The sequence below is a fragment of the Pelecanus crispus genome, chromosome 6 (genome assembly GCF_030463565.1).
Source record: "Pelecanus crispus isolate bPelCri1 chromosome 6, bPelCri1.pri, whole genome shotgun sequence".
NCBI classification, from domain to species: Eukaryota; Metazoa; Chordata; class Aves; order Pelecaniformes; family Pelecanidae; genus Pelecanus; species Pelecanus crispus.
Genome location: NC_134648.1, coordinates 3,421,525 through 3,445,652, shown reverse-complemented (window position 1 = coordinate 3,445,652; position 24,128 = coordinate 3,421,525). Strand labels below are relative to the sequence as shown.

At 40.2% G+C, this 24,128-nt stretch overlaps 1 protein-coding gene across 4 annotated transcripts in view; it reads right to left on the bottom strand.

Annotated features, from left to right (window-relative positions):
- Positions 1-20,922, bottom strand: part of LOC104031827 (uncharacterized) — a 46,780-nt gene extending 25,858 nt beyond the window's left edge. For 2 of the 4 annotated variants that reach the window (XM_075713332.1, XM_075713333.1), the window contains exons 1-16: positions 20,843-20,922; positions 17,538-17,595; positions 16,702-16,845; positions 15,485-15,631; positions 14,209-14,331; positions 13,364-13,531; positions 12,803-12,988; positions 11,164-11,286; positions 10,855-10,968; positions 8,814-9,135; positions 8,345-8,454; positions 7,845-7,962; positions 7,001-7,092; positions 5,904-6,054; positions 2,071-2,180; positions 460-550 (exon numbers count right to left, since the gene is read on the bottom strand). In XM_075713332.1, coding sequence (XP_075569447.1) covers positions 460-550; positions 2,071-2,180; positions 5,904-6,054; positions 7,001-7,092; positions 7,845-7,962; positions 8,345-8,454; positions 8,814-9,135; positions 10,855-10,968; positions 11,164-11,286; positions 12,803-12,988; positions 13,364-13,531; positions 14,209-14,331; positions 15,485-15,631; positions 16,702-16,845; positions 17,538-17,595; positions 20,843-20,886 — 2,101 coding nt within the window. In that variant the 5' untranslated portion in view covers positions 20,887-20,922. The other 2 variants (XM_075713331.1, XM_075713334.1) reach the window with 2 other exon arrangements.
- Positions 20,923-24,128: the final 3,206 nt, after the last annotated feature.

The window sequence follows — 24,128 nt, the reverse complement described above, 5'->3', positions numbered from 1 at the left end:
TTACCACCGATATAAACGCATTTGCATTAAAAAATAAGAATTTGATTTTTAAATTAAAAGCATACAGCAATGGAACGCAATTCTGATTTGCAACGTAACTGTTATATAGATTGGAAACACAGTCACAGGAACAAGACTCGTAACTTAAAAAACACATGATCTTGCCACATAGGATATTTCATGGGCACCAAGGCTCAACCGATTCCAGCGTTCAGTCATATTTATATTCTACTTCTGAACCAAAACTAGGCAGTTCATCTAGCACGCACATGCTTTAAAATGAAAAGGGAGAAAACGCAAGCCAAAAAAATTCAACAAAGATTAGAATACACCACAAATGGGTTGTTAATTGAATTTGAAAACAAAAATAGACACAAAATACAGATGCTGTGCATGCTTTAATAAACTGTCTAGTCGCTATCACACCTGCATTAGGTGAAGTGTACTCTGGCCACCAACCTCCCATATTTTCTCCTTCGGCTGAATCAGTGCTATCCAAGGTGACGTTCAATTCTTGAAAGCATTGTTTTCTATCGAAGTTGTACTCTCCCTATGCATAAAACATGAGAATGAAGTTTAAATTAAAGAAGAAAGGAAGCAAGGGTAAAATACGTGTTCTGTTATTAAGTGTAGTTTCAATTAAAAGTCCTAAAACTCAGCAAGTGATTCAGGTGCCTAAATGTAAGTATACGGGACCGCTGTGGACACTGAGGTAACCCACCCAGCTTCCAGCTATTACTTCCAGAAAATCCAAGTCTCCCACAGGTTTTCTATGGTATCTGCCAGGCCTTTGATGACACCCTCAGGCATCTGAAAGGCCAATAGATAACTATGTTTGGACACCTTAATCGGTCCCCTGATTTCTACAGCTGGTAGGGTTCTCTGAATCTCAGGGTAAAGTATCGGAGCTAACTAAACATAAAATTATTCTTCCAATGCTATGTTAACATGACAATGACATCCTAATTCTTCTTACGAAAAATTATCATTTTTTTTGTGCAAGTTACAGCATCTACTACCTAAAAGTACACCTGAATGAACTGACACTACTTGCTATTCAGTAAAGCTCCACCAAAGAGATTTGTAAAGATTGTACTTAAACCAAAAATGGCCTTAACATATTAAGCATGCACATAGCTTCAAGGATGTGAATTACTCCAGAGGGAAGCTCGTTATTTCATAGAATTGTTTAGGTTGGAAAAGACCTTTAAGATCATCCAGTCCAACCATTAACCTAACACTACCAAGTCCACCACTAAACCAGTTAAGGGGAGAGTAGCAATTTCATGTTTCCTGGCTTGGTGGATGGATTATTTTTTCATGAAAGTAAAACTAGGTATCACTAAGGTCAGAAAAGACCTCTAAGATCCTCACTCCAACCATCAACCCAACACCCCCATGCCCACTAAACCATGTCCCAAAGCGCCACGTCTGCCCGTTTTTTGAACGCTTCCAGGGATGGGGACTCCACCACCTCTCTGGGCAGCCTCTTCCAATGCTTGACTACTCTTTCCGTGAAGAAATTTTTCCTAATATCCAATCTAAACCTCCCCTGGCGCAGCTTGAGCCCATTTCCTCTCGTCCTATCTCTAACTACTTGGGAGAAGAGACCAACACCCACCTCACTACCCCCTCCTGTCAGGCAGCTGTAGAGAGCGATCAGGTCTCCCCTCAGCCTCCTCTTCTCCAGGCTGAACACCCCCAGCTCCCTCAGCCGCTCCCCATCAGCCCTGTGCTCCAGACCCTTCACCAGCTTCGTTGCCCTTCTCTGGACACGCTCCAGCAACTCAATGTCCTTCTTATAGTGAGGAGCCAGTATAAAAATTTTACATTTTTCAGTGTAAAATTAAGTAGACTCATTGCTCAAGGAAGAGAGAGGTGTAACGCCATCGGAATTTCTCATCTTCTGGCTACATACACAATCATTAAAGTTACCAAAGTTTTCAGCTACATAACTAATCTAAGTTCTTAAGCCCTTAATGTTTTTAAGTGTAAAGCACCATATAAATAGTAGTACTTTCCATATTTTTATTAACATACAGGTAAAAATACACTCATCTCTTAACCCACCTGAAGCTTCCTGCTGGTCTGATTGCTTTTTCTTCTTGCCTGCTGCAGCCTGCCCATTCCTTGAACTGTGGCCAGTTCCTCCTCCAGCTCCTGTTGCCCTGAGACTATGGCTGGATCAGAGCAGCCAGGAAAGAACCAGTCATCCTCAATCAGTTTTGTGCCACAGGAAAGCAATTACATTTATATCAGACACTACTACATGAAAAGAGACCAGGGACAGGCTGAAGTCCCTACGAATGACTGACAGGAACAAGATTAAAGAAGCAATCCATTGCGTTCACCTTGTGATTTCCCTCCAACATTATTCTTATGTTCCACATAGTACAGTCTGCATATCTCGCTAAGAAGCGGCAAACTGAAGTCTAACTTTACTTTCATCAGCTCTAAATGAAAACTTTATACAGGAAACTGGAAAGGGTGAGGTTATATGCTGATACTAAAAAAAAAGCCAACCAATTAAAATGCCAAATTACACCTCATTTCAGTTTATCAGGTTAAAATATACCTAATTTGTATGATAAATGTATCAGCTGAAACAGATGTGGTTTTTGTAATCTGAACAATCACATTCATTTTTACAGAAATGACATGTGCCCCTTTCAATTTTCATTTTAGTATGACCTACAAAGCCGGATAATTTGAGGAAGTCACAAGCATGTGTTACACTGCAAACTGGCATCAAGCCATCTTATCAGAAATTAATAATACCATTCTTTTTAAAACAAATACAGAATCACTTGTAAATAAACACACTGAATAACTTCAGAATACGAAAGCTTAGGTATGCATCCTGTTCATTGTTAGAAATGATTTTTCATTTAAAGTACATTCCCATCTGTTTTGTGATATGACAAAACATGTTTGGGGTAACAGATTAGGAAATAGATGTTTCATGCAAAGCAGACAAAACAGAACAGCCAGGGAAAAGAAATGAAAGTAAAGGTGGCTCCATACTTTAACTGAAAATTAATTAGATAATTACAATTTAGCTTTCCATTTAACCACATCACTCCACAGCTGTCCTCACAGCATGCAAAATTCAGAGTACTTGTGTCAATGCATCTGTGAGGCAAACACCAGAAACTACTTGGAGATTCAGCCCTACTGGAAATACTCCACTTTCATCCCAGTTGTCCAAGGATTACTTATACCACAAACTTCATTAACACACAACTCTGTAACACTTACTAAAGTTCTTCCTGTAATATTTCAAAATTACATAGTTAACATGTCAGAAAAGATTAGAGGAAAAAAGTTAAAGAAAAAAATATTAATGACTCTCTTAAAGTAGGACTGCTAAATTGGCTTTTACTTCTGGTTTTAATTACACTTTGGCTTCCGGCACTGTCACTTTATCAGCAGTCATTTTACACACCTTTGTTTATTTTCCAGTGTAGATTCTACAATTTTTTTTTTTTTAATCATTATACATACTTCTTCAAAGCCGTAAATATAAATGCCAAATTTTGGTCACATGCCTTGAACTTCTGTTTACAAGAACTGTCACTGAAGTCAGTCAAGCAATTCAAGGAGCAAGCATTATTCCAGGTAAGAACTTAACCCCTGCTTGGGGTGGGGGTGGGGGGAATTCAACTTCTTGGAAGTTGAAATTGAGGTAATCTGGTTTTAAGTATAATCAAAATGAGTAACACACTGTCCTTTAGGAACCCAAAAGATTTAGGCTCCTAAGTACTCGATAATGAAAAAAAGAATGAAATTACCATTGTCACATGAAATATGAAAGTACAGAAATTGGAGCTTTAGAATGATTTAGAACGTTTAAGCAAATGTTAAAACACTTTCAGTTAAATTCAGCATTGCTTTAACAACAATTAGTAAGTAAACACATCTTCTAATGTTTTACAGCAGCTTAGGGAGCTTTTCATTTGCAATTATGTCTAACGTAAAAACTGAAAAACTTCCTAGAACACCCTTCTTCAGATACACACTACATTTAAGCTAACTAATGATGCATCTGTATTTCCTTGTGTCGCTATTCACACTAAATAACACAGCCTTTAGTGGTTTGCAAAGGAAACAAGCCCCAGTCTATAAATGGAATCAATACCGTCACCCTCTATGCTTCTGCAGCTCCCCACACATTCACCCCAAATTGTCATAGACTATGATGGAATGAGTAGTGGGTTTATATGTTCTTAAAATATTGGTAGCTAGTATTAATACATGCAAAGTTCTGAAATTTATGGCATGGAATATAATTGTTTTTTTAAAAAAATACTACAGAATTTCAAGTACTACTAAGAATATTTAAATAAATTTGATTCTTACTTAGCCACAACCACTTGCAGCAAGCCAAGAAATTTTTCTCTAGATAAGGTTACAACATAAATATGGAGTCAGCTGTTACTACAAAGAAAAATGAAGACGATTCAGTTAATATAAATGAAGAAACAGATATCGCAAGCCAGAAAAAAAAAAAATTCACGTTAAAACCAGCATTTGTTACATGTATTGCTAAAAACCACATACCATCAACAGCAAGTCTTATAAGGTACTGTTGGCGATTTCCTCAAAAGAAGCAACAACAGAAGAAATCAGCAACAGTACATTACAAGTTGCCATTGCTGCAGGAACCTGCATGCACAAAACTGATGGGAAACCATGTTCTCACTGGCTGACCAAATCGCAGTGTAGGGTAGGAGTGGAGGGGGAAGGGACGCTGAGTGCTCATCAGGTGTAACGGCAGGAAAAAAGAAACAGAAAGATCATGCTTATCCCAAGGGGAAAAAAAAAACTGCAAAATTAAACACGGACTGATGCAGATGAAATTTTACAACTGTTATTGCTTGTGGATCTGTAGTTACCACAGATGAGAAAACAGGTAGTTTTAATGAAGGGATTATTATTCTCTTTCAATTTCGAAGCATTACATGCGTAAATTGCTCAAAAAGAAGAGACGTGATCCTTAAAACATTTCTATGCTTATATGCTGAAGTTCCAAATTGATCATGTAAATGAAAAATAATTCAACCGCAGATTAAAAACAGAAGGCTCAAATTAACTAACTGTATTAATTATGATGGTAGGTTGTACACATTAAAATTTGCCATTAATCCCCACACAGTTAACTAACAGAACAAGAATTATAATATAATACTAGACGGCATGGAAAAAAGCAGTAAAAACTATCTGAAATTTAACCAGACTTTTATAAGTTTTAATATAAGCTGCTTCACTTTCTCATCATCTGTTTTATTAATAATTTAGAAAACTATAAAACCTGAGATTACTTGAAATATTCTTTTCTGTAGGTAATTTCATATTTTTCACTAGCTCCAAACCATTGCCAGGTAATGTTATTCAGCTGACCTATACAAGTGACACTTACTAACAGATTACCAAATATTCTAGGAAAGGTTTCCTATAAATTATATTTAAAGAGAAACTCTGTCTCGGGTACATTTGACTAAAGCATCACCTTCATTCATCAAATTCTAACCAGCACTGTAGTTCCCCATGCCTTCACTGCTTGTTCTGGGCAGGCAGCTTTAAGATTTCAATGGTGAACTGTTTATCACTGATCATTCATATGCAGATAATAAGCTTTTGAAGCAAATTCAAGCAGTTTTACAGAGCAGCAACTCAAATGGCAAACAGAACGAGCACATCTACTCATAAAAATTATACAAAAAAGGTGAATGTATGAAAAACAGATTCACAGAAATAGGAAAAAGCAAAAATTGCAAATTTAAGCAATTTCACTAGCTATACAAATCTTATGACTACATAAATGAGTCATGGTGGTGTGCTACCAAACATATATATATAAAATGTATAAATATGATAATTTTATCGCAAATAAAACAATTCACCTTCTCTCTCCTCCTCAATCTGAGCCATCCTCAAGGCCATAGCAGATTTCTCTTCTCTGACTTGATCATGGGACTCCTCTGACTCTGGTACATTTTCTTGCCATTCCAAGAGCTGACTCGGCAATTCATCCACACTACCTGATTCACTGGCCTAACAAGAGAAATTGCGCATGAAAATATATTTACCAAATCCCACTGCAAATGTAAACAATGCTTATAGCTGGCAAACCGTTCACAGAGCAAACAACCCATCATAATTCACCACTTTGCATAAATAAAGATCTGTGAAAGTGATAATTGCTATCATAGATTATGTAAAAAGCAAGCCTCACCACTTTGTAAAGTATCAAAAATGCTACTGCCAGTTGCGATTTTAATCTGAAATATTTTTAAATGAAAAATGGCTTTTTTAACCAAAATATTTTTGTTGCACATTTTCATCTTAGCAATATTGCAAAGTAAAACAATATTCAACTGTCTTTATGTGGGATAACAAATCTCTATTAACTTTTTTCCCCGCGAACAGAATAAAAATATTTCTGCCTTCCCATCAAAATAAAAACTGTTTTAAGCTTTTTACCAAACAAACTCACCTTCTCCACAAACTTTGGGAAAAATAATTCTTTTTTAGCAAACTACAATTAACTGTTTCAAACTGGCTCTGCTGCTAGGTCTGTACAAAGTTACCACGATTACTGCATAAATCCATCTAAAGCCCTTTAGCAGAGTTTTCTTTGTTATCCAGACCTGTACATTTGTCAAGGTTACAGCTGTTATTTCCTTCTGAAAGTTATTTGTATTGTATATAAAGTAACAGCCACACTTTGATGACTCATGCTAAATGCAACTAAATAAATAGCAAACTGCTTGGAAAAAAGTGTAATTTAAGATATGTGGAAAAGTAAGTAGAAATCGATCTTTTTAAGTAACTCAAAACCTGTCAGCTTGTTACCCAACTGAACAGCTGCCGACACTGACAGTTCCATGTATCACTAAATTAACTTTCAGCTCCAAAATCCAGCTAACACACTTTTCCAAGTCTAATTACCACTGTTTGAGTTAATCAGAAATTCATACAAATAAATTCTACAGCTAACCTGTGAAGCTGCCCTTTTTGTAACTTGGTCAAGATCAGCTTGCAATTTCCTTTGCTGCTCTTCATAGATTTCCAGCTTAGTCAGCAATTCTTCTATAAAAACATAATAAATTTGGCTCATTAGGACACAAAACTAATAGGAAGATCAATAAAAATTTAAAATAAAGATGCAAAATTAAAATTCAGATGATAATTCATTTCAGTTAGAAAACCTCTGTTGGGCTGTGTTATCCGCCTATCCATGAAACTGACTTCTTGATTATTAAATCTTGATGAGTGCTTTAAATCTAACCTGCTAACCATTTAGACTGATGAACTGAAAACTCTACTGTTTTTCATTTACAGAAAGGATGTCAGAGAAAATAACACAAGGTGAAACAGAAAAATCTCTCACAGAACTCTACTTTAAACTATCTGAGGTTTTAAGCAAAAATTCTCACTCAAATCCTTACAAAAGAAAAATATTTGATATAATTCTTAATTTACTTGAAACTCACTGTTCTCAAAAGTTTATTGTATATACTCTGATAAATTTACCAAGTATGTTTGGTCTCATTTTTCCTCCTAAGAAGACACCTCTCCCACTTCCCAGAAAAGTTTACACATATTCTGCCTAAGCCGAAACGCAACAAGTACTATGCACAAGTAGATTTAGGGAAGGAAAAGCTGAGCTGTAACCCTGACTTAAGTACTGTATCCTATTGTTCAAAGTCACATGAAGTTATTTCAGAATCTGTTTAAAAACAAAGATACACTTTGAAAATGAAAATGAGAAAGTTCATTTATCTTTGTCTCTTTACTTTGAATCATCTGCAAGAGAAAAACAGATTTTGGGTTTTTTTTACCATTTTGAGTCCTGATTTCATATAACGATTGCAGTTTTGACTGTAGTTCTTCATTTTCAATTTCTAATTCTGAGACACGATTGTTTAAGGTAGATACATCATTATTCTTTGATGAAAACTAAAAGAAAAAAATAGTTATGAGTTTTTCAAATGCACCAAAACACCGGAAACAAAGCAAAGCCAGTGCAACTTTTTTTTCTGATTTTTAGTAACAGTTAGAATAGCTGTTTCTCTAATATTTGAGAGTGCAATAAACTAATCTCTAGCAGATTTACTCCTGGATGCTGGTAACACCAGTTTGTACTATTTTTTGTTACAGTTTATCCTGTATCAACATTTTATGTCCATTCAATTTTTATACATTTATTCATACATAAAGACACTTTGAATAAATTATTTTAATATTCTATTTACCACATATTTTATTTTTTTCAGTCAAAGCTCCCAGCAAAGTACTTTTAAAAACACGCACGTAATATTAAACATAACGTCACACATACATTTTTTAGTTCATCCTCCAGTTGCTTAATTCTTGATTTAGACCAAGCCTTCATTTTCAGAAACTTTGCTTCAGATTTGCTGGCCTCTTCTGTTTTCAATTTCACTAGTACTAAGAAACAAGACACAAAAAATTATTTAAAACTCTAGAAAGATTATTAATACAAGACCTGTGTTTTAATTCCTTTAGCAATTGGAAGTTACACAGTTATACAAGACAACTGCATTTAAAGAAAAACCCAACAGTAAGAGATGTACTAAGAAATCTACAGTTCCTGTGATTATCCCGGTATTCCTATAACCCTCATTATTATAGTATTTGAGCATTGATACTTTTTGGTTAGTGTGGCAGTAACTCTTCCACCAAATTTAACGTAGTTCTACTTGCGAGAGGTATGAAGTTGGCACACAATACGTAACAGCATGGGGCAAAGGAACCCCTCATATGCACCAACTGTTTAAGTAGGATACCTTCTAAATCTTCCATCTTCTCTTTGGTTACAGCCTCCAGATCTCTAACTTCTTCTGAGTTAGTCCGTCCGCTACTACTTAATTCTGCCACTTGTTTCTTCAGCTGAAACAGGGCCTGATCTTTCTCTTGCAGCTCAGTTTCATGTTTCTCTTGAATTTCATGCAGTTCAGCATTATATTTCTCCTTAACTTTTGTCATTTCAAGCTCATGTTTCTCCATCATGTCTCTTAACTGGGCTCTCATTACATGTTTCTCAGCATCCAGTTTAGACTGGAGGTTTTCTTTTTCAGACAGAAGACGTTTCAGGTTTTCATTAATCTCCTGCAAAAATAAAAAAACCAAACAAGCCAAACAACTCCTTTATTTTTTAATGCAAAGTATTTTCAGTACCACTGTCAAATATTGTATCTGTTTTCCTACATACATTATAACCAGAAATCAGTGCTACTGTTGGTAACCTGGCTCTACTAAAAAGCTACTCAGCTCTGACTTTCCAAGACAGAAGTGGGGACTTTAGCAAAATGGCATCATTATTTGAGTGCAAACTACATGCAACCTCTCCCATATGTGAAAATGGAGTAAAAAAAAGAATGTTTGGTTCTATGGAATATATAAAAAAAAACCCCAAACAAACCACCAAAAACACAGAAGCAGATCTTTAACAGTGATCCCAAAGATTAAGGATGCTCACTACAATGCCACCCAGGTGTTGTCACCTGCATCCATTAAAATTAAAGTTGGCAAATTGATCTAGTTCTTCTTTACAATATTTTGTTGCTAACTAGCTTTCTGTTGGTGTTTATTCTACTTTTACTGCCTTTACATTAGTTAATACGGAGGTAGAAAAGATTACAGATCACTGTAACAGAGCAGTCCACTCACATTAGACCTGCTGCTCAAAACAAACTACTTTCATGATACATAAACCTAGAAATATAAACTGTCCAAGTAAAGAAGCTGTGCAAAACAGCAGAGGGAACATTTCCAAAACCTGGTTAAAACTGCTTATGCAAATAAAGCAAGGCTTCCTGCTATTTTAATACTAAAGCTGAGATTCCATTACAGTTTCAAATGCTTTAGGTTTGTGTCGTCATAGTTAAATCTTCCCTCAAGGTGTGCATTTCTGTCCCCTCAATGCACTAGCACTAGGTGCCATCAGTTCTTGCAGAGCATCAGTGTAGCAAGATGCATCTAACCCAAAAAAAAAAAAAAAAACCCAAACAAAGCCCTGCATAAGGCAGGAGGCATAACAAATGGGAAGCACAAATGAAACGGGCTTAAAATACCATGGATCTTAGCTACTTGAGCAGGACACCCACCTGGGTACATAGCAGAAACTATTTCTAGTAAGATTTTGATTCTGGCAGCCCTCTTGGTAAACAGAAAATTTGTTGGAAATAGTATAGCTAAAATGCTGGACCTGACACCCCGGACAGGCTATAATGTGGCTGTTTCAGGCTTTTTGGACTCTGCTATCTGAAAGACTGCAACGTCCTTTTTCTACACCGTTGAACTGAAGCAGCAGCACTCAAAGGCTATAAGCAGAGCTCATGCTAGGTGCTTAAACACAAAGAACCTTTTGCAATCAGTAGAAATACAGCAAAAGGAAAGGCATACTACTACCAAAACATTCTGAGGGGAAAAAAAAAAAAGCCTCAGCTTTGGGGCTCACTGCAGTCTCTAACCAGAGAAGCTGAAATCTTTTGACAGCAAAGTCTTCCCTACATGGCAAGTTCCCAAAACAGATCAAGACAAACTATGGGTGAGAGTTGACAGTTTTATATTACATGGACTCTCCTTGTAATATAAAGATATAAATATATATATATAAAAATATATCTCCTTCTCCTTGAAGTTAATTTCCTAACTGGAATTAATATTTGTTTGCACAACCATGGTTGCATTATTAGCACGTGTCAAAGCCTCCCACAGAACTGCCTAAATATGTTATGCAAAATTATCTTTTGTGCACAACCAAACAGCTTTTTCAACTTGTATTTGACCTGATGAGTTTAGTTGTGCACGTATGCTATTTCTTACTTTCAATTGCTGGTCCTTGGCATCCAGCTCTTTCTGCAAGACATCTATCACCTGTGTCCTTCCCAGCATGACTTCTTCCTTTTCATGGAGCTTCTGTTTCAAGGCCTTTAGCAGCTAGCAGGGGAAGAAAAAAAAAAAAAAAAGCAATCAATAAAGGAGTTAAAACCTTCACAGGAGAAAGACGACGACTTACCTTTATTTTCCCAACCAGACATCTGAACTTTGCCACAGAGGTTAGTAACTACATGATTCCAAATCCCCGTGTCTAACTAAATCAAAGCAAGCTATTGAGTTTCCAAAGCAACATACCTGTTCTAGGTCAGCACTTGCATCAGATTTCGCAGCTAATTTAAAGAGCTCCTGCTCATGCTTTTCTCTCTGTGCTTCCAGTTCTGTTTCTTTTTCCTGGATAATATTTTGAAACACGCGTATCTAAAAACACATAGCAAGTAAATATGAAAACACACAGAAAGTAAATATGAAACCACAAAGCTATAGTAGAAGTATGCTGAATTGTCTAACTAAAGGTACAGCAAGATAATGTATTCTATCTTAAGTCTGAATTTTGCATCCACTTAACAGTAAATATACTAATTAGTCAGTGATTATCGATGTCAGTGGTGCATGCAGGTAAACCTCCAACTTACAGAAAATTTGTCTCAATTCCACAATAACAAACTTTAAATGAGAAGCACGGTGCCGTTCATTTTTGATTAATATCACAGACCTCCACCTTTCTTTTTTGGATGCCGTTGTTCCGAGACTTCTAATTTCTAAAAGATTGCACTGATGATGTTCATTTCTAACAAGTTCCTATCAATTAAGCCCAAATGGCAGCTTTGAAACCTAGCTGCCTCCTCCTCAAAAACCTGTATTCTACCCCCCAACGTGTGTTTGTTAGCTATCTTACAATTTTTGTAAGAACTCGATATAACTTTTGGAATCTCACTAGTGATACTTTGAATAAATTCACATAAAGTCCTACCCAGATTTATATCTGAGTGATGACATTGTGCTCATCAAAATTTCTTTTACAGTCTCAGCTGTTTGTCTTTTTCTTTCTTTCCTGTATCAAAACTAATTCCCTGTGTGCTACTGAACAGATGTGGTCATGTTCAGGATCAAAAGTAGCATTTTTGTTACAGATAAAGCAACCTCAGACATCAAACAACGTGGGAAATACTGAGATGAATAGTCTCATACATGGTAGAGGTCAAATGCTGAAAGATCAGGCACATCACATTAAAATCTGAGATTTAGCTTCCAAGGGAGTTGGAAGAGCCTGACAACATCAAGGAATGGGTAATACACTCCCTAGTACCACTTTTTTTTTTTTTTTAAGTACTATTTAACAAAGTTATCGTTGTTTCTCTTGGCCTGTTAATCAGCTGCTAACTTCTAGAAAAGTTTCCCATTAAGTACACCAAACTTCTTCCACTATTTTTTGGTCAGAAGGAAAACGCAATTTTTTTTCCATGCTATCATACTGAAAAGTGTGCCAGATAGCTCACAGCACAAGTGAAAGTGATCTGCCAAATAGCCATTTGCGCCAAGAATGATTACAATAATCCAAAAACACTACCAGCTGCTGTATGTGTGCATTTTTGCACCTTCAGATGTAGTGCTACAAGGAAGAGATATTTGGAGGTTCTTCAAGTAGAATTCTGCACAACTCATTTCACTGTTACACACTAGTTCCTCCGTGCCCAAACACCAGCCGCATCGTTAAACTCCTTTCTTGCATAAAACTTTCAACTTCAATTATCACCCGCACAAACCATCTACTGCTTCGTTATTCTCATTTCATCTGATCACCATATAGATCTTTACTGAAGAATCATCCCAAATTAAAAATGGTATTTCTTAACTATTGAGGTAGAAACGCTACAGACAAGATACCACTTCTTCCACTAAAGACTGTAAATATTTTTACAGTGTGTTTACTTACATTTTCCATATATGTAGCTTCTTTTCCTTGGAAATGCTCTCTTTCTTTGTTCTGAATATTCTTAAGACTCTCAATCTGTTCCTGGAACAAGCTACATTTTTCTTCACTGTCTCCAACCTTCTTGGTAAGGTTCTGAACTAGAATCTGCATGCTTTGTAGTGATGACTCTTTAACAGCCAGCTGATTCTTTAGAAGGCAAATCAAAAGACAATTAAAAGAATGGACCCAGAAAAAAGCTAAAGTAATCATCATGAAGCCACCCCCTAGCCGCTCCCTCAGTTAAAGCAACATTAAACTCAAAATTCAGGTTTGGTTTTAATTTGAATGAAATTTGTCAGCAGATTCTGAAGTCAATACTAATACGTATAAATGGTGCGGACAAAAGAAGTAAATAAATATAGATCTACTAATATAAATGAAAATAATCAGTAAAGAATTTTTATTCACATGAATAACTGCAGAGGATTTGTGCTTCAGAGAAGGATCCACCGTAAAATACATCAGAATTTGCTGATTCCTTGAAACCTCTATGGAGAGTTTACATTTGAGCTGCTAATATACCTTCAGTTCTTCACTGGGCAAGAGTATTTCACTGGCAACACCGCTTGATCCACACGCTGTCTGTAAATCGATGATATAAGCATCTCTTTCAGCTAACTTCTTTTCTTTCTCTGCCAGCATGGCATCCATTTCAGCCCCACGACAGCGCTGGGCCTCCAGTTCAACGCTCTGAAAACGAAAAGACAGCATCGCTTGCAATCTAATTTATAGTTCCACCATCTACAGCACAGAAGAACAGTTTGCATTATTTCCTTATTGCCTGTTTTAGGGTACTGAAAACATTACAATCGAATTTATAACCTGGTTCAATTTTAAGTGTAATCTTTAATTACTGAGCCTTTCTCTCTGAACTTCTGCAGCATTCACATTCCTGCCGCTTTCCGCAGTCAGCAGTCATGTCCACAAAACTCATCACTGCACAGAACAGCTACAAACCATAACATGAGATCATCCCTTGCCTACATTTCTTCCTGTTATGACTTATTTTTGCAACAAGAAAAATTGAAGCAAATGAGCATTTTTGTTCAAAATACAAGATTTAAATATAACATTAACCCATAAAGTTCTTATTTGTGTATCCCATTCCATTCATTTTCAAACAACTACAAAAGCATCCTTGAGGATTTACTGCCCACTGAAGACACAATGACAGAATTCTCGCTGTGTTTGCTTGGGCAGGTCGTAGCATATAACCTTCTCTGTCTACTCCACAGAAAATTCTCAGAATATCTGTTTAGTAATGTAACATATAATTAAATATATAAATATATTTAAATAAATATAGTTAAACATAATCCTATACCACAAATGTGAAAAGCCACACACAGCATCATATAAAACACTACCTTTTTTTGTAACTCTTCATTTTTTTGTGTGATTTGGGATTCTAGTTCTTCAATTCTCCTTCTCAGTACTAATATTTTTCCACGATTTGCTGCAGCATTTTCCTGGTCACCATCTTTTGATGCCTGCAAAAACAGGGAGCTTTGCATTCCATAAATAGGTTAACACCTGACTTCTGTACCTCTACCTATTCAGATAATATTGCTGAGAAAAAGTGGACTTTACTCATTGTTTGTGTTTCAGTTCTCTTATATATTACATATTCCATGTAGAAGTTAGACAAATCAGGCACGGAATTTGTATCAAGCCTGTAAAAATCTTTCTATTTAAATTATTAATGATAATTATTGCTGCAAAGTGGACTGGAACGTACATTAAGGGCATTCATTTCCTCTGGCAATTGTAACCCATATAATCTGGCAAGTGTAGTCCGTATAACTCTGAGGGGGAAAAAAGGACTATTGGGGGAAGAAAGTGTAAATTAAACTGTTCCTAAGCACAATGTTTCTTATCAGAATTTCAGTAGGTATAACTACTGGCTTACGGAAATTATTTGCCATTACAAAAGAAATCAAGTGCAATTGCTAAGAGTATGTTTTATTAGCAAAACAGATCAGAAGCATAAATAATTAGCTACTGCATGTCTTCAAGGACACCTAGGGACTTCAACAAACTGATCTGTTTCTGTTCCCTTTCAGCACACCTTTAAAAAACAAATGCCCTAGAAATATTAAAGCCTCACTAAAGTTATTTTAGAGGCTGTATGAAGTCAAAATATGCTATTTTGAAGAAATACAAGTCTATTCATACAACCGCGCTACTACAAACAGATCTGAGAATCTTTGTTAACAGTAAAACACTGGTCACTTAAATGAGATGTTCCTACACGTAACTTATGTTTTGCTACCAAGGAAATTTTTATATTTCCATTTTTATCTTGGACATTAAAGTAACAAGTTAGATTTTGTTTTCATTTCTTCTCAAAAACTTACGTTCCTGATTCACATATGTTAAAACTTTGAGCTGCTAATAAGGTGAATACCAGTAAGAATTTTTTTACTAAAACAATCTGAAAGGGATGTACAATTTTCTATAGAAAGATAAAAGAAGAATGAAATAGAAGTACACAGATGGACTGACGGCACCCACACAGTCTACCCTGATCCTAATCTGACTCAGCTCAAAATTTGAACTTTGGTTTCACACTTGAGTCCAGCACACAAAACGGTCTACAGCCTTAGAGAAATTCTGTCTGCTTTAAAATGTAAGGACACTTACCTTTTTTTGTTCTACTTTCGCCTCTAAGCCTCCTGATACTGATAACTGTTTCTTAAGTTCTTCCAACCGCGCGGTTAATGATGCAACCTTGGCTTTGTTTTGCAGCTTCAACTTGGAAAGTTTGGCATCAGCAGATTCCTTCTCCTCCTACAAACATCAAAGTCATGAAGGACTAAATTAGCTACATGAACAAATGCATCCTTCAAGTCTTCAGAGAGAGAGGTATCTAAAGTGACTACCAAATCTCTCCCCTGAAGAGACATTATGTCACATGCAACAGGTCTGCATATATGAAACAACCTTGCCTTCATCATCTAAACTTTCTGCACACGGTTATTATCATTGTAGAGAATCCAGGGCATTATAATGTTAGAAATTCTCTTCTTTTTTGATAGCAATACAAATTCAGGACTTGATTTTCTAACAAGAAGAGGTTGGGGGTTTTTTTGGATGCAAAAAGACAGACACCTTCATAATACTATAAAAGCATATTTCATTTTGTTTAAAAGGACGACTTAATTTACAATGAGTTATAGAAAATTCAGTATTTTAATACTTGGCCATTAGTGTCCACAGAAGAGATTTTTTAAACGGTATAAAAATAGTCTCTTGCAGGAAGAGACCAACCTCATGACTGCTTCAAAAACAACAGAGTAAAGAATAACAAACCCTCAAAACTCTTCAGGATACGAGATATAAATTCTTTCTCGTTCCGTCTTTCCTACTGCCAGTCAAAAGCAGAGGATAATATATAGCAGCATTAATAGTAAGATCATTATACAACAAAAAGACAGGTATAGTGGGAGAAGAAATAAAAAGTTATCCACAGAAATTCAGTCTGAGGTAAGCTGGCATCTCCCTAAATGTCCAGTAACGATCTGGATGGTGCTTTTTCCCACATTTAGCCCAACATGACCATGCACCTCTAGCTCTCAGAAAGTCAGTCTCTTCCTTGCAATTATTAAGTGCATCTGCTCACGCAAGGAACACGTTGCCTGTGTAATACCCAAACCCAGTTACAATTTTGGAACAGAAGACACAGTGGCAAAAAGCAGTAACGTCCAGGAACCATAATAGCTAATTGTGACCAACGCTTCCTGTGTTCCTAGAGTTGCTATAACTGACTATAAGCCTGTATCTACGAAAACAGCTCATGATACACAGGACTGAAGGGGTTTTTTTAAATGGTCTTTTTGACAAAGATACACACACGCTACCTTTAACTGAAGATCTTTATTTCGAAGCTCAGCATCCTTCTCTCTGACAAGGTCCTTTAGTTGTGTTACCAGCTGTTCTGTACTTGTCAGCTGTTCAGTCAAATCTGTCACCGACATGCTTCTTGCATCTTGTGAGCCGGCAGCCTGCAGACATTAAGTATACTTTGAGCAAACAAAATGGCGCAGACAATACTGCTTCTGCAAAAAAGTCACCCGTTGGTGTTTGTCTGGGTTGGTTTGGTTTTTTTTTTTTTAAACACAGTCAGCAAATCTTATCAGAGTGCAATACTAAAACTTACATATACTATATGTACCTATACCAGACCGGTTTTAGCAAGTTTGATAGATACATGAAGTTATAAATCTTAGAAACTGGTTTAGGAATATTTGTTTGAAATACAGCAAAACCATCAAAGCACCTAGGTACCTAAAACTGAATTTCCTCATTTACTGGATTTGCATCGTAACAACCAGCAGTAGTGTTACTGAACCTAGCGGCAACAAAATATCAATATTGAACATAACACACACAAAAATACACACTTGGGATAAAGCTTAATGTAATTCCTACAGATGTTTACTTAAAGCAAGATAAGCATAGTGAAGAGGAATAGAGCAGCTGTGTTACACATGAGAGATTAAATACCAAGCAGACAGGAAGCAAGAACCCAACCCGACTTTCAGAGTCCTACAACCACGTCATGGTTGTAGGCAAAACTAGTTAAGCAACTTATTAACGAAAGAGCAAATACATACTACTAGTATATCATCAATTAAAGATTCTCCAAGTCAGAAATTCTTAAGAAAATATTATTTAATAGTAATTCAATACTTACTACTGTTTTGGAGGGAGAATCATCTCCACCGCCCCATTTCCACATAGTTTCACGATGACTATGAAAAAATAAATGAAATAATACCACAGTAAGTACTAGTGACTCTCAGATAACTGTAATTAACTTGTACTTCTCTCTACATATATTCACTGTAAAACGCTTGAAACTAATTTGTTCAATTCTGTCAGCACTTCTGATCTCCACCACATTATTAGTTGTTGAGAAATAATGAAACTATGTGTAGAATTGCATAATATGCCTTTTCTAAAAACTGCTAGGCAGTAAAATGTCAATACTATCAAAAATAATCCAAAGTCTTTAAAGAGTAAATGCCATGAAGTATTATTCAGCATAGTTGCTTCTTCCACGTATAAGTAGAAGATACAAGCCACATATAGTTCGCTAATATTTAACCTGACCTTAAACACTGCCTGCTACTGCAATATAAGAGGGATTATATCAATGCTTATTTCTATAAAATCATACATAAGACTAAACACATTAAAGAACACCAAACTGCATTAACTGCTGTGTGACTGCTGCATATCTGAAAAATACAATGAGTGTTGCAACCCTTGAGGTCACTGCTCAGCACATAAAGTGCCCGCATCTGAAACCCCAGGAACAGCAAGCAGTCCTTACTTCTTTTGCTCACAATCAGGTACCACAAATTTCTAAATGGCACCAAAGTACCAGACATACACATAATTGCAGTTTCTGACCGTGGAAAGCTGTACCTTCCTAACAAACACAAGTGCAGGCCATAAGAAGGTTTTAAAAAGCAAAATCCTAAAGACCGAGTAGGTACAAAGCAGCTCAACGGTTAAGACTTTTACTGAAAAATAGTGACAAACTTGGCTGAGAAAAAAAATGGGCAAAATCTACAAAACAGCCCATGCGGTAAATTCCAAATTGTGTCTTGGAGATATAATCTTAAGAGCAGACTAACATATCTTGCTCGGCCTCTGGATAATATTCCCAATAGCAGCATGAAGTGAAAAGAGAAGCTGTACCTGTTCAGTAATTTTCACTCTCAAGGAGCAACATCCAGAGGAAAATAACCTGTGCTTTCTAATCTGGATTAGAGATTTACGAAATATGCATACACAGATCACTCCTGAATTTGGAAAACAGTTCACAATAAGCATCAGCACATAGCTTATCTTAAGAAGTATGCAGAATGATGACAGAGGCTGCTTTTAAAGCCATTTATCATTTCAAAGCTAAAACCAGGAACCACAGACTGCAATCTATGGCCTATAGTATCTACAAGGCCAAACTGGATTCTGCTAAGAATCTTTTCTAACATTAAAATCAACAAATGAGACATGGGCTTGGGGATGGGAATTACCGAACTTATAAGTAAAAACCTCCTCTCACAGAGGAGCTCATAGCACCATAACATCAAACCTGTTCTCAGTGAAAAACTCATTTCCAGATACCTAAACAGGTTACCCAGGTACAAAGAGGCCAAAATGACTCACTAGATGTAACGTGGTGGTGCGTTTGTATTTAATTTATGAATATTTTAGCTCATTTCCAGCTCTGACCGATGCAATCACTTTTGCTCACTTCACATGCCACCATTCCTACATGAATACCTTAACTGTTACATTCTGATGTATTTTTATTTACCTCAGGGACACTAAATATTGATGGGTTTTCCAAATCAAGCTGGGAAACCAAACTCAACAGACTCTCCTTACCCAGCATGAAGTCAACAAATAATGTTTTTTGCTTTTCTTCTGGGGTAGCGACAGCAAGTTAAAGCACTGAAGCTGGTGAAGCTGCAATCTGAATGCTGGACTGCTCAGCTCGATCCCTTCCCCTTGCAGTACATCTAAACAAAATCCAATTAAGTTTTCTATCACCATTGTCCTTCCTTTGGCGGCCTATGTCCTGGACATAGCATTATCAGGCATCAAGCATAAGAGAAGCAAGGAGTCCAAATTATCTGTGGCTACACTCTCTGAAGCTTTCACAGCGACAGATAATTTGTCTTTCCCCTGTAAGTTCAAACCACTCATCCTCAAAGTTTCACATTGCTTCATCACTGCCAGTATCCCATCACAGTCTTCATCTTGCATATTGGGTCAGACTTGATTATCTCAAACGTCTTTTCCAGCCTAAACGATTCTATTCCATTCTACTGTGTTGACAGCCATTCTTTGCCATCCGCTATGCACTCATTTCTATTAATCTCTTCCTCACTGAAGAACAACAGGCAGGATAGTCAAACCTTTTACAAATTCCACAATATACAAGAGGCCCGCTTAATTTTATGAAACAAGTTTCTCCCGATGCTCAAAGTACAATTAAGGTTTTAGCTCTTATCATAACAGGATGTTACCAAAAAGAAAAGTCCCATTGGCAGCTTTGCCTTCACACTCATCCATTCTGTTGTCCCAGCGCTAGCTGCAGCCAAATCCAGCTAAAAAAAACTAACCATGTATTATTCATCTCAGTAGTTTCCAGCCTACTTAACTGCCCTGAGTCAGATATCACAGGGCCCAGCACAAGGGGCTCTCAGGAGCACACAGGACAGATTTCAGCTGCAGCTCATACTGAAGTGGTCACCGAAGTCCCACAGCTTGAGGGTGACCAATCTACCTGGTAAAATATCAAACTGCACTGTTACAAATACCTATTTGGATGATTACCCAGGCAGAGAAACAGTCCACTGACTCCCACAGAACTACCCATGTTTGCTGAACTTTCCCCACTCCTATTAAAAAAATTATTCTGATATTAAAAATGGCTTCAAAGAGCACTCATTTGAGTTCTCACTACGAAGCTACTTAAGTAGGACCTCTCCCCCTCCTCTTGCAGAAATACAGACGATGGAAGAAAACGCTGAGGCAGAACACTCCTCTTACTACCAAGGCAGGTAACGGCAGTCCCCTTTCTCCTCTCTTCCACGAGACTACAGCAGAAAAGCAGACAATAGCAGAATGGTGTAAAAACTCAGGGAAGCGGTTTATTATTTTAAATCCATTTCCTAGAGCAATTTTGCGCTTTACACACGCGCACCGAAAGAAGAGCATTTTAATATAATTATTTTCTTATTGTATCTGCACATTTTTGCTTTCATCCTTGCGTGATGGCTCGCCAAGCTATCGGTTCTTCTGCTGAATAAGCTACGCTTGTTTCCAAATGCTCTGTGCCACCTATGACTTAAAAGCTCTTGGATAAAAACTGCACAAGCACATGACGTACAGCGAAGAAGCACAAACACTGAAGCCTCGTTCATCAATCCACAAGCGCTCGGTGAAGTTAACACAACACTACATTTACAGAGCTATTACTCGTGTCTCTTATGAACGCCGTTTCTTAATAACACTGACGGCATTTTCCCCTTAGAGCTGTAACAACAAGGGAAGCACTGTTCGCTACAGTGCACCGGCACTGCAGAAGCAAGGTTTGCAGCGCAGGTGCGGTGCGGTGCGGAGGATGCGCTACTCCAGCAGCGCAGCCGGGCGCAGCTGCTCCTCCCGCCGCCCCCGCAGTGCGGGGCTGCCGGCGGCCCGGGACCGAGGTGCAGGGCACCCCCCGCCGCCTTCCTTCCCCCCCGCTTTCGGCGGGGCCCCCCGCGGCGAACGCCTTACGCACGGCACCTTTTCGCCCGGTTCGGACGCAGGCACAAGGCAGGGGACCGCCGCTACCCCCGCAGGGCCCGGGCTGGCCCGGAGCCTCCCTGCCGGGGCACGGCCTGCTACGGCAGCGGCCCGAGGGGCTCCGGCCGCCCCCCCCCCCCCCCCCCCCCCCGCGGAAGGCGGCGACGGGCCCGGAGAGGCGCGGCGCCCTTCGCCGAGGCCCAGCAGAGCCCGCCGGCGGCGGGAAGGGAACAAAGCGCGGCGGAGCGGACCCCTGCGGCCCCACTCACCTGCGGGGGGGCGGGGGCGGCCGGCCGGGCCCTGCCAAGCGCCGCCGCTCGTCGCCGCCGCCGCCTCCTCAGCGCGGCCCCGCAGCCCCCACGCCCCGGCGGGAGACGTCACCGGCGGCGCCAGCGCCCCCCGGCGGCGCGGAGGACCGCGGCCCGCCCGCAGCCCGGCCGGCGGCGCCCGCTCCCTCCGGGGCCCCCCTCGATCCCTCCCCGGTCTCCCTCCGGTTCGCCCCGGTCTCCCCCCGGTCCCCTCCGGTTCCCCCCCCGATCCCCCCCGGTCTGCCCCGGTCCCGTCCCGTTCCCCCCTGTCTCCCCCCGATCCACCTCGGTCCCTTCTGGTCCCCCCCCGGTCCCCTCCGGTTCCCCCCCCATCCCCCCCGGTCTGCCCCGGTCCCCTCTCGTTCCCCCTGGTCTCCGCCCAGTCTACCTCGGTCCCTTCTGGTCCCCCCCCGGTCCCTTCCGGTTCCCCCGGTGTCCCCCCCGACCCCCCCTGGTCCCCTCCGGTTCCCCCCGGTCCTCCCCATCACCCCCGGTCTCCCCCCGGTCTCCCCCCCGTCCCCGCCGGTCCCCTCCGGTTCCCCCCGGTCCTCCCCATCACCCCCGGTCTCCCCCCGGTCCACCTCGGTCCATTCTGGTCCCCCTCCGGTTCCCCCGATGCCCCCCCCGACCCCTCCCCGGTCCCCTCCGGTTCCCCCTGGTCCTCCGCATCACCCTCGGTGTCCCCCCCGACCCCCCCCGGTCCCCTCCGGTTCCCCCCCCCGATCCCCCCTGGTCTGCCCCGGTCCCCTCCCGTTCCCCCCGGTCTCCCCCCGGTCCACCTCGGTCCCTTCTGGTCCCCCTCCGGTTCCCCCGGTGTCCCCCCCGACCCCCCCCCGGTCCCCTCCGGTTCCCCCCGGTCCTCCCCATCACCCCCGGTCTCCCCCCGGTCTCCCGCCGGTCCCCTCCGGTTCCCCCCCAGGTCCCCTCCGGTTCCCCCCGGTCCTCCCCATCACCCCCGATCCCTCCCGGTCTGCCCCGGTCCCCTCCCGTTCCCCCCGGTCTCCCCCCGGTCCACCTCGGTCCCTTCTGGTCCCCCCCCGGTCCCCTCCGGTTCCCCCCGGTCTCCCCCGGTCCCCCCGGGGCGGCAAGGGCGCCTGCCCCTCGGAGGCGATGAGGAAGATGCCGTACTCCTCCCGGCAGAAGCCTAGGGCTGTTTTAAAGCACAATGGGCTGTAAACCGTTCAAAATGTCATCCTGGCAAGCAAATAAAAGCAGGAAAAAAAAAAGTTACCCGAGGGGAAAAAAAAACGGATCCTCCAAGACAATAAAAAAATGAGATAAAGGTAATTATTCAGTGGAAAAGACCAGAATGCTGGAGGAAGGGCTGGATGAGCTGGTGGTACTTTCCCAGTCCGATGAAGAATTCCCATGGGGGAGAAAGGTGACCCTGCAAAAAGGACCAGAATGTCCTTTGCATGTGTGCGACTGATCGTAATGGACTTAAATTTTGGCAAGGAAGATGAAGTTAAACACCAGGAAAAAGTGAAGCTCTCTGATAAATTTCCTGTAGAGAGAAGGAATCGCTTGCAGCAGAGGTCCTCAAGGTTAGTAAGGGTATAGGTGCACGTACCCTTGGTTGGCTTAGTGGGGACTTGGTAGTGTAGGTCAATGGTTGGACTGGATGACCTTAAAGGGCTTTTCCAACCTCAACGATTCTAGGATTCTAGGATTCTATAGCGTCACGAAAATTCGCAGCTGGCCCGTGCCGGCCGTGGAGAGAGGCAAGGACGCAACGTAGAGAAATCCAGGAGTAAACGGTTGACATGCATGAGGTGTGCCAGCCAAATCGGGGCACCCCGCGTGCGGTTTTTACACAGGGTCCTTACACCCTTCAAACGTTCAGGTGCAAGACGACGCTGGCCTTATCTTGGTTGGTCAGGGGTATCTTTTATCCTTCACGGAAAGCTCTAAGCTTCCAAGAAGTCCTTCCTTCCAGGGCCAGGCTGTCCTTTAGTTTGTTGTGCTTACACACGAACAATGCCAAGGTCTCCAGTAAAATTCCACTACCTCACCACACACCAGTGTATAATGGAACTGTATTAACACAGGTAAAACCCTTTCATGCGATGAAGACTGGTTGCTATATAGTTAGGGAGGGGAATTTTCATAACAATAGCTATATTGCTCTTGCTTTCAGGGAGACCAGTGGATTGAAAGTCCTTTTTCTAAGCGGAAAAAAGAACCACTTGCAGCTCTCTATGGGGTAGAACATACTCCTAAGTACAAAACCAAGCTATACATTGTGTCTGACGGCAGCAGCTTTTGTATTTTGCCTCCTGTAATAGTTTAGATAGTCATTTTATCTGGGTGCAAACTGCAGCTTTCTAGCAGTATCTGGCACTATCTGGTTTCTGGTGTGTCCCAGCTACAGCCCCAGCATTTCCCAGACAAGCATCACTTCATCCTATAGTATGTGGAACAGAGAGAAAGCCTTAATTTACCGGAGACTACAACACTAACATGACTGGGAACAGGAAGGAAGAAACCCATCAGGCTTTAAAAGTGATGAGATTTCAAGATGCAATTGTCACTTTAATCACTTTAATGTTTTCCTGGTGCAACACTGCAGACTATCTTCATTCGTTTCCGATGCGAGCTAAATGATGATGCTGCATTGTGCGTGCTCTCACCCATGCCTTGACCACTTAGTAATATGACAGCTGCTGAAG